At 36.8% G+C, this 13,360-nt stretch overlaps 1 protein-coding gene across 2 annotated transcripts in view; it reads left to right on the top strand.

The window, feature by feature from the left end:
- IFT80 (intraflagellar transport 80) overlaps window positions 1-13,360 on the top strand; it is a 46,558-nt gene that overhangs the window by 17,841 nt on the left and 15,357 nt on the right. For both annotated transcript variants that reach the window (XM_065073446.1, XM_065073445.1), the window contains exons 6-10: window positions 2,182-2,291; window positions 2,836-2,925; window positions 3,580-3,717; window positions 10,725-10,904; window positions 13,167-13,285. In XM_065073446.1, the coding sequence (XP_064929518.1) occupies window positions 2,182-2,291; window positions 2,836-2,925; window positions 3,580-3,717; window positions 10,725-10,904; window positions 13,167-13,285 (637 nt within the window). The remainder of the gene's footprint in view (window positions 1-2,181; window positions 2,292-2,835; window positions 2,926-3,579; window positions 3,718-10,724; window positions 10,905-13,166; window positions 13,286-13,360) is intronic.

The following is a 13,360-nucleotide window of genomic DNA, read 5'->3' as shown; positions in this document are numbered from 1 at the left end:
AATGTTTCTACTCCTGTGAAGGTAAAAGGACTAGCATAGACTGAGATGTGAAACCCAACCCTGCTTAATCCTGCTGTTTCTTTCTCCAATCTTCTCTCAGCCCATCTATTCTCACTTCTTTTCCCGGAGAGTGTATTTCCTGGAGCTGTTTGTCACCGATGCGACTCGCTGCAGCTTGGCTGTTCTGAATTCCCTTTCCGCAGCGATGCGATGTGTTGGCAGCCTTTTCTCAAGCAAGCTCTTGTTAAGTGCAGAAGGAAATGAGTTAACTCAGCTCCTGCTGTTAAGCCCTGGAAATTGTGGTTAAGTAGTCAGCCGTCATAAAAAAGTCAAACATTTGGTTTAAATATAAAAGTCTTCTGATTGTTAAATCAGCATTAGAGCGGGGCAAAAATTAGTTTATTTGGAATTTCTGTACAGCTGGTGACAGAATTTATGTCATTTTCAACATAAATTGTTGCCAGTAGGAAAATAGCTAGTGCCAGATTTATTTAATATATGTTGCTTGTTTCTGTGAGTTGTCTCCTATAATGGTTGACGAGTTAAAAAATAAATTACATCATTCTGTATTTCTAAGTAACATAAATAAATGCCTTCCTAAAAGAAAATATACAAAGTGCAAAAATATTCAGGAGCAATGACACCAGGTCTCACTTTAGAGTTGGAATATTTGGAAGCTCAAATCAAATCTAATGCGCTGAGTTGATGTGGCCATAATAAAATCAGGTTTTTTTCAGAGAGAAAATTTGAAGGCTCAAGTGAGCTATTAGATGATGGTAGGACAGGTGATAGAGCAGTTCAATCTAAATCTCATCAAGATATTCTCATTAAAAGATGTTCCTGAGTCATTTTTTGAAATGGAACTTGTTATGCCAAAAGTGTCTCTGAAGAGACATTTGGTCAACTTGATACTTTATTATCATCTGAAATATGCACAACCCCCTATGAAATGAATAAATGAGAGTTCAGGAGAATTTCTTTCGAGTTTCCTCTTCTAAAATCGCGACATTGTCAAATAGCAACATTTGGGTTGTAAGAGTTGCTCTTTTGGAGGTTTCTTATTTCTCGTTCAGGTCCGTGTTGTAGCTGCAAGTTCCACGTGGGTGTCATAGACCTATACTTTGGTTCTTATTCTTCAGGGGGGTTAATCCTGACAAGTACCATGGAAAATATTTCCATAGTTGGCAAGTTTGATTTTTGTTTTTTCATGGATGCTTTTTTCATGTAATTTTGTGCTTTATTTTCAAAAAAGGTCATTGGAAAACTGCAACAGAACGTGACTTTAAACCGGAACAGTTAGCTTTATTCTAGATATATCATTCTGGCATTCTTAATCTGCAAAATAGTGTTTTCAGTTAATTGGGAAAAGTCTGTCAAGTTGTAGGCCACTCGTTAGAGTTTTATTTATGATCATTTGGGTTGTGAGTTGCTTGTGTATGGGATGTTTGGGTTTTTATATGTGTTTTGTTAGAGGCTTAATTATGGAGCCTACATATCTTATGAATAATAACTTGGGTGCAATACAAAGCTTTTTCTGCCCGCATTTGTATTCAATGTCAATGACAACGTTGTCTTATTTTGCTCAACTATATATTAGAATAAATTGGTCAGATTGGGAGCGTATAAGTGAGGTTCAGTGAAGCTGAAGAAACAAAATTGTCTGCTTATAAAGATGGTTTGACTGAAGGAATCTTAAAATAGAGAAGAAATGGGGTGATTTTAATTCTTCCGGGGTGGTTTTAGAGACCATTAAATGGAGAAGTGAGTGGTAAATGTAGTTGGAGTCTGCTGGGAACAGACCTTGCAATAAAATCAGCAGGTCTTAAAAGTTAAGTGACGCATTGAGAAAATCAATAGGTACGATATGAGGAAAGACCTGTAGCAGTAGTAAAGTCATACACAGTTTTATTAATAGTAACCCAGATGTAATATTGGACAAACCATCAACTCGTTTCTTGTTTTGCACGGAGCTGATTTGTTCAAAGTTAAATTGAGAGTGGCCTCATTCAAAGTGGTAGGAGTTGGGTGGTTCACTCAAATGAATTTACCAGAACTACACCCCATATATATATATATATATATATATATATATATATTTCCTTGAGGAGTGTTGGAAGGGTATAGAGCATGAGCAGAAGTCTTCAGAGTTGTATTTCTGTCTGTCTGTGTGTCTGTCTGCAGGAACACCGGTGTACTCAGTAGCCTGGGGACCCGATTCTGAGAGAGTTCTTTATACATCAGGGAAGCAGCTGATTATTAAACCTCTTCAGCCCAACGCTAAAGTTTTGCAGGTATCGTTGATACATTAGGCTTGTCTCACACTTCCATGTGAATTTTTTGTCAGTTATTTAGAGTTTAACCAAACGTGAAATGTTTCTGCTAAAATTTTCCATGCAACCAACCCCTCCGTTCTCCCCCCACAACGTTTTAGGTTTTTTGAGAATAAGGAAATTGTTCATTTTTCCAAACTAAAAAATAAAGCGGACACTTTCTTCTGTGGATATTCTTCAGACAGGTGATTTGGCATTACCCTTTTTGTTAACGAAGCAAAATGATACAGAAGGTTTTCCCTTTTAATTGTTACAAAAAGGCAGAAAATGCAGAAGCAATTGTTTAGAACACGTTTTTAGTGCAGATTGATACACTTTCATTCTTGTTCAGGCTGTATTTAGTTTATTTTTCTGCAAGAAGAGATGACATCTGTGCATTTCTGCTCTTGGAAACCCTGATCTACGTTGGAGTATATGAACGCTGGTAAAAGATGAAGGATAAAGATTAAAAATAAAGTTGTCAGACTTGTTGCGTGTATGTTTAATTTCTTCTTTTCCATTTCAGTGGAAAGCCCATGATGGACTTATTTTAAAAACTGACTGGAACTCAGTTAATGATCTTATCCTTTCTGCAGGTGAAGATTGTAAATATAAGGTGAGTACTGGTTAAATTCTTAAGGGAAACTAAATGACTGAAAAATATATCAGGCATTCTGACGTTTTCTAATTTTAATAATACATGTAAGCTTAAAATTAAATGACAAGTCTTCCAGTTTTTGAGAAAAACTTGTTACCCTGAGTTGTATTATTTGTAAATACATCTTCTGTCTAGTAACATTAAATTAGACACGTCTGGAAAATGTACAGCAGAATAAAAATAGGTAAAATGCAAGTGAAACAAACTCTGGAAGGAAAATGTGTAGAAATATAGATGTTATTACTTGAAATAGTATAAGCTATGGCATATACTGAAAAAGGTAATGACATAAAATTAGAGGAGGTAAAGCTACTGTTTTCTATTACAGGAGCATTAGTGAATCCCTTAGGAAATATTTTGCTTAGAATATTCTGTATCCAAACAGAAAGCACATATTGTATTTCTTCCTTTAAGCAGAAACCTATTTTTAAGTGTATCATATGTTGGTTCTATCATTCTCTAAGTGTATAATAGCTGTGACAAAAAACATTCACAATTAACAAAAATTAAAAATAGTAGTGTCCAAGTTTAACAATCAAATGACTTCATTCTAGAATAAGCAAAGGTATGCCCGAGCTATGTTCATATAGATATATATTTAATTTTTCAAAGGTTTGGGACAGTTATGGCCGTCTCCTGTACAGCTCACAGCCCCATGAATATCCTATAACCTCTGTTGCCTGGGCTGGGGATGGAGAGTTATTTGCCGTGGGGTCCTTTCATACTTTGCGTCTATGCGATAAAACTGGGGTAAGTAACAACTCAGAAATAGCAGATATGGAATCGCACAAATGTATTGATAATACAGCAAATATTCCCGAGGGTATACGTGTACGGTGTTTTTATTAGCCAAAACTAGTCATGTCATCCATCACCTTTCTACTGGGTGCATCCGACTAAGATGCTGTGTTCTTGATCTGCTTAGCTGAACTTCTAGATACCTTTTGGGTTTGATAAATTTTAATAATAAAGCAATTAGTAACCATAAAAAACAAGGAGTGTATAAAATTAACCTATCTTAAAAAAGGAGGTAGAAGAATGATGTCCTTTTTCCTTAAAATATACTAAATGCTGACAAGCACATTCAATGAGGAGATGACAAGATGTGATTGTCAGGCGTTAGATTTTGTTTTATTTTTTACACCCAGTTTGTTGTTGTTGATTCAGGGTTTTGTTTTTCAACTTTCTCTCCAATTAAAATTAATTTACCACAGCTTCATCGACCTTCAGGTTCTTTTTGTTGAGACTCACGTTGCATCGAACCTTCCTGGTTTGGGACTTTTACTGGCCCGTTCTCCACCTCTTTTCTTGTTGTGTTTGTTGCTCTTTTGCTCAGGTTCAAAAACCATCATTTGCTGTGCCGTTTTTGGGCATCTTCCCTAGACCGTGGTTCTCCTTACCATGAACTTGGCCTGTGCGTTTCAAGTATTTTTAAATTTTTGAAGAAAAGTAATTAAAAAGTAGAGCCAGGCTACCTCATCTGGATGTTCCTGCTCCATGGGGGGATTGCACTGGATGAGCTTTCCAGGTCCCTTCCAACCCCTGACATTCTGGGATTCTGTGATTTCCTGTCTCTCTGGTTTAAGGCTGCAGTGCAGATTGCACTTGTCATCATTTAATGTTTTTCGTCATCAAAATTATTCTTTTAAAAGCCTATATTTCTTTTTCTGCTGTCATGTATGCCGATTTGTAGCATGTAGCTTTTGTTTCTGATCCCCAGGGCCTTGCTGGTTTTCCTGCCAGTTATTATGCAATATAATTTACTGTAAATATGGTTCCAACTCCTGGTGCAGAAACCCAGTAATTTCTTAATCGGCATTTAATGCTGAATGGGCTCATGGACTTTGTTTGAAATATTAGGTTTATTTTTCCATAAAATTAAGGGTTCTTTTACCTGGTTTGTTACTCAACTCTTAAAGAAACTACATGTACAGTAGCTCGTGCCAGATGCTTTTGTCTGTTTAGCAGCTAGCAAGGATAATTTATGATCTTCAAAAGTCACAATTTTTCATGCAAGTTTCTTTCCTGACACTAAATGTAAATAGTTACTAAAGAATGAGCTTTGCTGGTATTGAGGGAAAAGGAAGAATGGTTCACATACCACCAGAGTGATGGAGTTTGAAGAGAACCAGACCTGGCTTTTACTGGTCAACATAGACATTTTTATTATGTCTGATGTAATGGAGCTGTATTGGCAAATTGTTCCTCGGGGAGCCATCAGGCGATATATATATCATTAACTCTTTTCTAGCATATGTCTTCAGTTTGGGGGCATAATTAAATTAAATGCTGTTAGTGTATGTTCTTTTCTCCTATTCTTTTCTTTCTACCTGGGTACTTTGTTCTAGCAGCTTCATGTTAAAAAACTACAAATATAAGAGTAACTTTGGAAAGTTTTATTTCTTCATTTACAAACCACTTCTGCTCTGAGAGCATTACGTGCCTAAAAGGAATTATTGTGGCTAGCCTATAGAACACCAAGCAAAACATATTTAGTGTTGAAATTCGTTGTCTGTGATCATTAATCCTGCAGAGAGTGCTGAGGGTAATTTTAAAGTTATATATATTGAAAAGCTGGATATATTGATGGACAGACTTCAGCCTTCCTGGTGCTCACAGCTTTGCAGAATCCGATCCCTCGGATGGAGGGCGGCGCTTGCAAAGTTCATTTCTGTCAGCTATTTCCTGCGGCTCCGCGCGCTTCCCTTGACATTACTGAGCAGGTCAAAATATTTTCACAGTCAGAGATGGTAAGAATGACTGAAATTCACAGGTTTCTTCCTTCCCCCACTCCACTCCCACATAAGTCTCTTGGAAAATGGACCATCCCCAGCTGCTCCGGGACAGGTTGTTTTCCCAACGCCTTGGAGAGTGTAGAAGGATAATTGAGGAAAAACCCCATGAAACACAGCGGTCAGGTGAATCCTTTTAGAGCTGCCCACAAAAGCTGGCAAAGCTGGACAGCAAATGTAGCTTTTACTTACACTGAATCTATTTATGCTCTTGTTTTGGGGGAGACCTTTTAGATTTTCCTCCTTTAATGGTTCATTTACCCTTAATAGGGATTGATCGGCTTGATTTGATTGTAGGTGGTTGTTCTCCAAATTAATTGTGCCCCTTTTGTTAAACATTATTTCTGGTGGCGTTTAGCTACAATCTGTTTTCATAAATAACTTGATGGTTGACTGCTAAACCTTGCCTTTTTACTTTTCTCTTGATTCCATCATTGTGCTTAGTATTGAAAGCAACTCTCTGCATAAGTCTGTAAGTTCATGCTTTGAAATTCTGACGTGCATTCTACAAACTCTTTTATTAGAGTGAATCGTGGCCATTTGACTCAAGCAGTACTTTGCGTGTTTGATTCTGTTACACATGGCGTTTTATATTCCATAGCTTGCTCCTTGGAATGTCTAATTTTGCTAGGAATTCTATAAAAAACATTTGGAAAACTTAATGAAATGTAGGGAATCTTGCCTAATTCTATAGAAAAGAAAGAAGAACGTTCTGCAGGAGTAATAAGTGCCTCAGACCCGCCACCCCATTTAAAACAAGTGTGAATAGGGTGAGGTGGCTAAAATACATTGAGCTCTGTGATACCATGTTTCTATTCAACTTTTTTCAGAAAGAAATAGACTTGAACTTAAAGAAAGTTCATTACATTAATTGATGTCCAGGGTTCTCCGTATGTTAAACAGCTAGCAGTGTTGGTTCTTATTTCCTTATTTTTTAAACCGTTGACAAAGAGAAGTTTTGAAAATAATTTAAATACCGACAGAGAAGCTTAAAAAATAACTTAGGTGTTTAGCATTAAACCCATTAATTTCATTCAGGGCAGTAAATTGTGTGACTATTGTAAAATTAACATCATTTATCCTTTAAATTGACATTAGGTATTAGACAACTATAAAAGATATAACAAGATTTCAAAAGGGACTGTATACAGCACATGTATTTTCCTGTTATTCTGATAGTGCTGAATTGTCCTATACTGGAGCACCACGAAAAGCCAAGCAAATCTGTTTTCTATAGAGTTCCAATGAGCTTTGAACCCATTACGTTTAGTTTTAGTCTTGTTTCCCAGTGATATGCATTTGGCAGTGTAACAAAAAGAAGGAGTTTTTTCTCTGCTGTCTCTATTCCATCCACCTTTATTAACAGTCATGAGCTTGAATTCTTTGTAGCTCAATAAAAGGGAAAAATATTATAGATAAGTTTCGCATGGAGTTATGTTGTTGACCAATTCTTTCCAAGTTGGCATATTTTCATTTATTAGAATTGGCCTAATGTAACTTCTGGAAGAAAATGAAAACATATGGATCATCTATGGAAGTAATAATCTGTTTGAAGAACTACGTCAATGTTTCATTTTCTACGTTTAAGAGTTTATATGGGACAGTTTGTCATCCTATTTTTAGTTCTTGGGTCTAATAATTATGAGAATGTGCTTGATTCCAGGAGAATTTTAGATATCCTCTGCTTGGCTTTGTTCGTCTAACGCTTAATGCATCACCTGGAGGTCGTGACTTAGTTCTTGATAATTTACATTAATTACTGGGGTCAATTCCAACACATGTTCAAGAGAGCAACAAGAATCCTTCACCGTTCTGCACTTCAATAGTCACGTCAAGGGTGGTTTCTCCTCTTGGGGTAAATTGCTGTATATTCACATGCAGCGCTAGGTTTCCTTATCTCTAGTTACACATGTTGTCTCTGGTTTGTAGAATCTTTGTGAGTTCTGGTGTGGGAGGAGTTGAAAGCCTAATGTTTTATACTGAGTAAAATGTCTAGGGAGTGTACATAGACATATATACATATATATTTCCCATGAGCTAATTCCACATATGTGTGCATATTCAGGTGTTTCTAATAGGTTTCAGTAAAGATTTGCTTTGAATAATTGATTTTTGTAATCTTGTAAGGTCCTATTTGTCTTCCATTACATCAGATAATTAATCGTCATTTTCTGATGAGCAGCTCCTGGGCGGTTTGCACTGAAGCGTCGGTTCATCACTCAGCAGTAGGAGCTGGTTGCAGCTTTTAATGGATTTTCAGATATCAGCTGCCTCCGTGGTGTGAAATGCCCTAAGGGGCACAATGGAAACTGAGCCTTCACTTCGAAAAAATTAATAAATAGAGATGCTCGGTTATTAGGACCTGAAACTTCCTTTACGCACACTCGTCTTGGTTATATCAGTTGGGGCGTAAAGGGACGAGAGCGTGTATTTGCTGTTGGTCTGTTCTGCGTTGCGATTCGGGAGTGCATTGTGGGAGAGATTGCCCATTTTCTTTTCATAAACAAAGGCGAAATAATGGGCAAAGACTGTTAAAGTCGGTGGATTCGGGATGCTGTGTAGATTCTGACATCAAGGGGAGGTTCAGCAGTGTCAGCTTTAGTTCAGCTTAAATTTAAAAGTTAAGAAAATACTCTCTCTTCACTACTTTTAGCCAAAACTTTTATGCCGTGATATTAGGTGGATAATAATTCTTAATTTATTGCATTCAGTCCAGGAATAATAACTAATTGGATCCTTCATACCAAGTTTTAGAGCATCAGTATTATACATGTGAAACACTGTCCTTGTCCTGAGACACCAAGTTCCCTGAAGCTGCTCATTGAAATCATTTCACCAACATCTCAAGAGCCTCCTCAGTTTCCATTGACACAAGTCAAACTCTAGTACTTCATCTTCTTTACTACTTTGTGCGATCAGAGAAGAGAAGCTCAAGTTATCGCTTTTGTGTTTTTATTTAATGTAATTAAACTTCTATAACTAGTCTTTTTGTTCTTGAGAGAGTTCACTGAATTCAGGAAAAGTATAAGCCCTACAGTAATACCAAAGTATAGTATTGCAGCTAATGTTAGAACCACGTTCATAGAGTCATTCATATAGTCATATTCATACCTTTATTTTAAACTCAGTATATCTAGGCAATACATAACAGCCATTTCAGTTTTTAAAAGTTGTTCCTATCTTACAAATGGAGAGCTAAATGATTCCTATTATAACATTTTGTGTACATGATAAATGTACCAGACATCTGCAGGGAGTATGAATCATTGAAGTGGTCTGAATTATACTGAGAGCTTTCAAAAATAGCTGGAAAAATAAAACTTTGTGATTGCTTTATGTATTAAATTAAAAAAAAAGAGGTTGTAATCTGGAAATATTTTACTGAGTATTTCAACTACATGAGAAAAACAAGAGACTTTTGGTTTAAGAAATAATAAAGTGGTTTTGGAAATGTATCCTCTCAGAGGTGCAGTGTATCTGCTGGGTATACAAAAAGTACATTAAAATAATAGTAGCACCAAAGCCACATTCTTCAAGCTCCTTAAACTGATTCTCAGTTGATGGCTTGATGCCCCTTTATTATTCACTCTGACTGATGGGTAGATTCTTGATCTGAGGGAAATGACCTTAGAAACAGCCTCGTCTGCTTGGGAGGATCCCAACATTCAGTTATGAAATAGTATTTTACTTCTTCAAACTGTTGTCAGATAGATCACATCTGGCCAGCTGTGAAAAATCACTCTCAGATGTAGGACATGGAGAGTGTTCTGAGCGTGTTCGTTACCATCATTTGTCCTACAGCCTCATTTGCTATGTAAGGATGTCAGACATAGTTAAATATTGTGCTCTTAATTACTGGAGAGTGTTTCATACAGAATTCAGCCCGTTGAGACAGAAAGCAGGTTATGGACTTCTCTCTAAAAGTGTCAATTACCGTCCCCAACTGCAGATCGTATAGGCGGTAATGGGGTGTCTGTGAGCCAAGAGACCTGGAAGCTGAAGCCTTAAACTTGAGTGCTTGAAATTGGAAATTGGGTCGGCGCTGACTTGGTCTTTCGCTCACCCTGGTGCGCGTGGGCAGCACAAGAGCCCCCACTCCACACGTCAATTTACATCGGATTCTGTAAATCGTTGGCACAACCGAGAGGTTGAATTTCATCCCCTTCTGCTTCCTTCCTATTGAATGTTTAAGTCTGACACCTTCTTTTTCCTGTAATTTTTGTGATTCCATTTCGTGTAAATTATATGAAGACTTTGTGTGAAGGACTTTGTATTTCTTGGGTATTAAGCGTACTGCAAAAGAAATCGGAATATTAAATGTGTTAGAAACATTAGGTGAGTATTTTCTTCCAACTGTCTCCCCTTTCATATAATACCGTGTATCCAAAAGCCATGAGAATCCACTGTCTACATTTAACTTCAATCACATGTTTTTTCTTACTGATTTGATACTGAAGATTTCAAATGTATTTGAATGCTCAGGTAGTTCTTCAACTGCTAAATGCTTTTTAAAAAGTCTCTGGGAAAGCAGGTACTGTACTTATTTTGTTAAGATTTGACCTGTGTCCCTGTGACATTAAACTGTCATAGTCGTTTGCAAGCACTTCTTAATTAGTATTATATATATCTATATATGTATGTATGTATGCATGTATGTATGGGATTTTGCCCAGGCCAGTTTAATTGTTTCTCAGTACATTCACTTAATTTCTCTGTAGCGATTGTTTAGATTTATGAATGACCAGGTACACTTTAAGTGTGTTGTGGCTAGATAACTTTTACCTAATGTACGTCAGGGAATCGAACGTCAATCTCATCTCTCTGCTTTGCTTATTCAAGTTGTAACTAAAAGTTAGTTCATTGGTGTTTCTTAAGAAAATTTAACACTGTGGTATTGTTTTTTACAATATATCTTTTCCAAACAGTACAAAAGTATTAAGAATTCATTTCTCTTTTTTCTGCAAGTGGTCTTATGCTTTAGAGAAGCCGAACACGGGCAGCATATTTAATATTGCTTGGTCTATTGATGGTACTCAACTGGCCGGAGCGTGTGGGAATGGCCATGTCATTTTTGCCCATGTGGTGGAACAACGCTGGGAGTGGAAAAACCTTGAAATAACATTAATTAAGAGGAGAACCATGGAGGTAATATTCACAGTTCAGAGCTGTGCATTCTGATTATTAGCTTTCTATCTAAGGTGATTTTTAATACAAAATATGGATACAAAATATGTCCCTTTTTTTTTTCCCCATGTATATATGACTGAAGATGTTTTAAATCATATAATGGCCAGAGTTAGCAAATGGTGTAAATAATTATCAGTTGTACCACCAGATGGACCAGAATTATGTAACTCGGAAGTACTTTATCCTCCAGAAAAATGCAAAGCTCCTTTGAAGGGCATGTGAAACGAGCTGTGGGAGGCCACGAACAAGAGAGAGAGAATTTCAAGTGTAATTAAAATGCTTATGCAGAAAACAATACAAATTCATTGGCCAAAACCAAAGCATCATATGCAGTAGTATTACAGGAATAAGTATCTATATATATAAAATAAATATATAAAAAGGTATATAAATAGATACATAAAAATAATATTACTTTAGTGCTGTGATGAATGTTGCAATCTTAGGGCATTGCCAGCTGAATTTGGTTGCCAATTATAACTATAAAGAGTCATAATGTGCTTTTCCTCACTGCATATTGCGTTACAGCCTAGACTCAGATCTTCCAAAGCTACAGAACGTTGTCAGATATTGGATAATCTACAGCAGGTACCCATGTGGTGCTTCCAGCCGCGCGGAGCACCCGGCATCGATCTTGGCGGAGCTGCCAAGTCCCAGCGCTGCTGGAAATGAAACAGGCCCCTCCATGTGGTTTCTGGAGCTTAACTTCAGGATCCTTCTTTTGAAAACATCTTGGCCTAAAGCCACATTTAGGTTACCAAATATCTGGGAATTAATACAGAAATATGATTTTTTACCTTGTAATTTGTCCTCTGTGTTCCCAGACACTGACTCACAATGTTCGTTCTCTGAACGCTGGGATAATAGATGATTTCCATTCTCACAAATTTTCCAAATTACACATTCGATATTGGACACCAGGCCAATATTTTCAATATCAAGGTCAAGTCCCTAAATTCCTAATTAGGCCCTTAAACATTTTTTTGGTCTTGCTTCTGTTAATGTTGAATATGTAATTGGGCAAAGTTGTAACAACAGAAATGCCGTATTATGGGTTGGTCCAGTGGGTGGGATAACATGAGTCAGTGTCTGGGAACACAGATGACAAATTAGCAGGTAAAAATTCATATTTCTTCTTTCATTCCCAGACATCGACTCGTAACAGATGGCTCTGCGAATAATCTCCGGGGTGTTTGAATATGCAAACAATGGAGGAAGTATAACTAACTGATTGAGGACTCATTTCTTATTTTATTATAGTGATTTTATTTATTCCCCTATATTTATGTAGGAAAATATTGCTGACAGAAAAGTCCTAGATGCATTCTTTGTTTTGAGTACTACAATAGCTTAGTTAATTACAGACATATCACTGCGGTAGACACAGCAATTAATATGTCTTTGGAAATGGTTTCTAGGCTTTCATAATAATTGAGTTCAGTCCTTGTTTTGCAATTGGTTGCGCAATGGAGGAAATCAAAGAGGAGTTACCACCCTCAGAATGGTGACATCTTAAAGAAAGAAGAAAAAAACAAAACAAACAAACAAGAAAACAAACTCTGAACAACACGCATACACAGAGTCATAAAACATCTCCTTAGATTTCAGCTGCCTAAAATCTTTAGGCTCAAAAATCTGTGTTGATTACAGGCAAACTGTGATTTTCTTGCAGCATTGTCATTGGAGCACATTTTCGCAGCAATGGCAAAGGCACAACCTTATCTCCCTTATTTCAGAGTTTGGGAGAGCTCTTAATCATCTAGACAACACATCTTTACCCAAATCTTGGATATTGCTGCATTATTTTGACGGGATCATGATGGGATTGGTGAAACATTAGATTTTAAATGTTCAAATAATCAGCAACTCAACACCGAGTCTTAAAACGGGAACTTTCAGGCATCCTTCATCTCAGATTATTTTATCAGCCTCATGTATAATGTTGTGCTCATGCCTTATGCATTCCGATTACTCATTATTTACTCCTTTTTTTAAGGAATTCCATGCAGCTCTTCAGTAATTATTCATTGTTTATTCAGAGTTTGCAGAACCTTTAAGTTCTCACTAGTGCTGCGAAAATGCCTGTTCCCACATAGATAATGTTCTTCTGCTAATGGCATCATAGTATCAGCATGTGCTTATAATGAGAAAGAATGTGATACTTCACTAGTTAGTTTTCATTTCAGTTATTGTTGTTTTCTTCAATTCTCTTTTGACGAGGTGCACAACGTTATTAACGATGCGGTGGATTTGCTAGAATTCCGTGACAGGGTTATTAAGGCCTCTTTGAACTACGGGCATTTGGTTGTTTCAACTTCTCTTCAGTGTTACGTGTTTTCGTAAGTAATACCAATTAGTGAAGTTTTCTCCATTTTATCTTATCAGTTTTAAGAGAGTAGCAGGAATTATGTTTG

The sequence above is a fragment of the Columba livia genome, chromosome 9 (assembly GCF_036013475.1).
Source record: "Columba livia isolate bColLiv1 breed racing homer chromosome 9, bColLiv1.pat.W.v2, whole genome shotgun sequence".
NCBI lineage: Eukaryota > Metazoa > Chordata > Aves > Columbiformes > Columbidae > Columba > Columba livia.
Note: the sequence above shows the minus strand (reverse complement) of the source record. Positions and strands in the feature narration are given on the sequence as shown.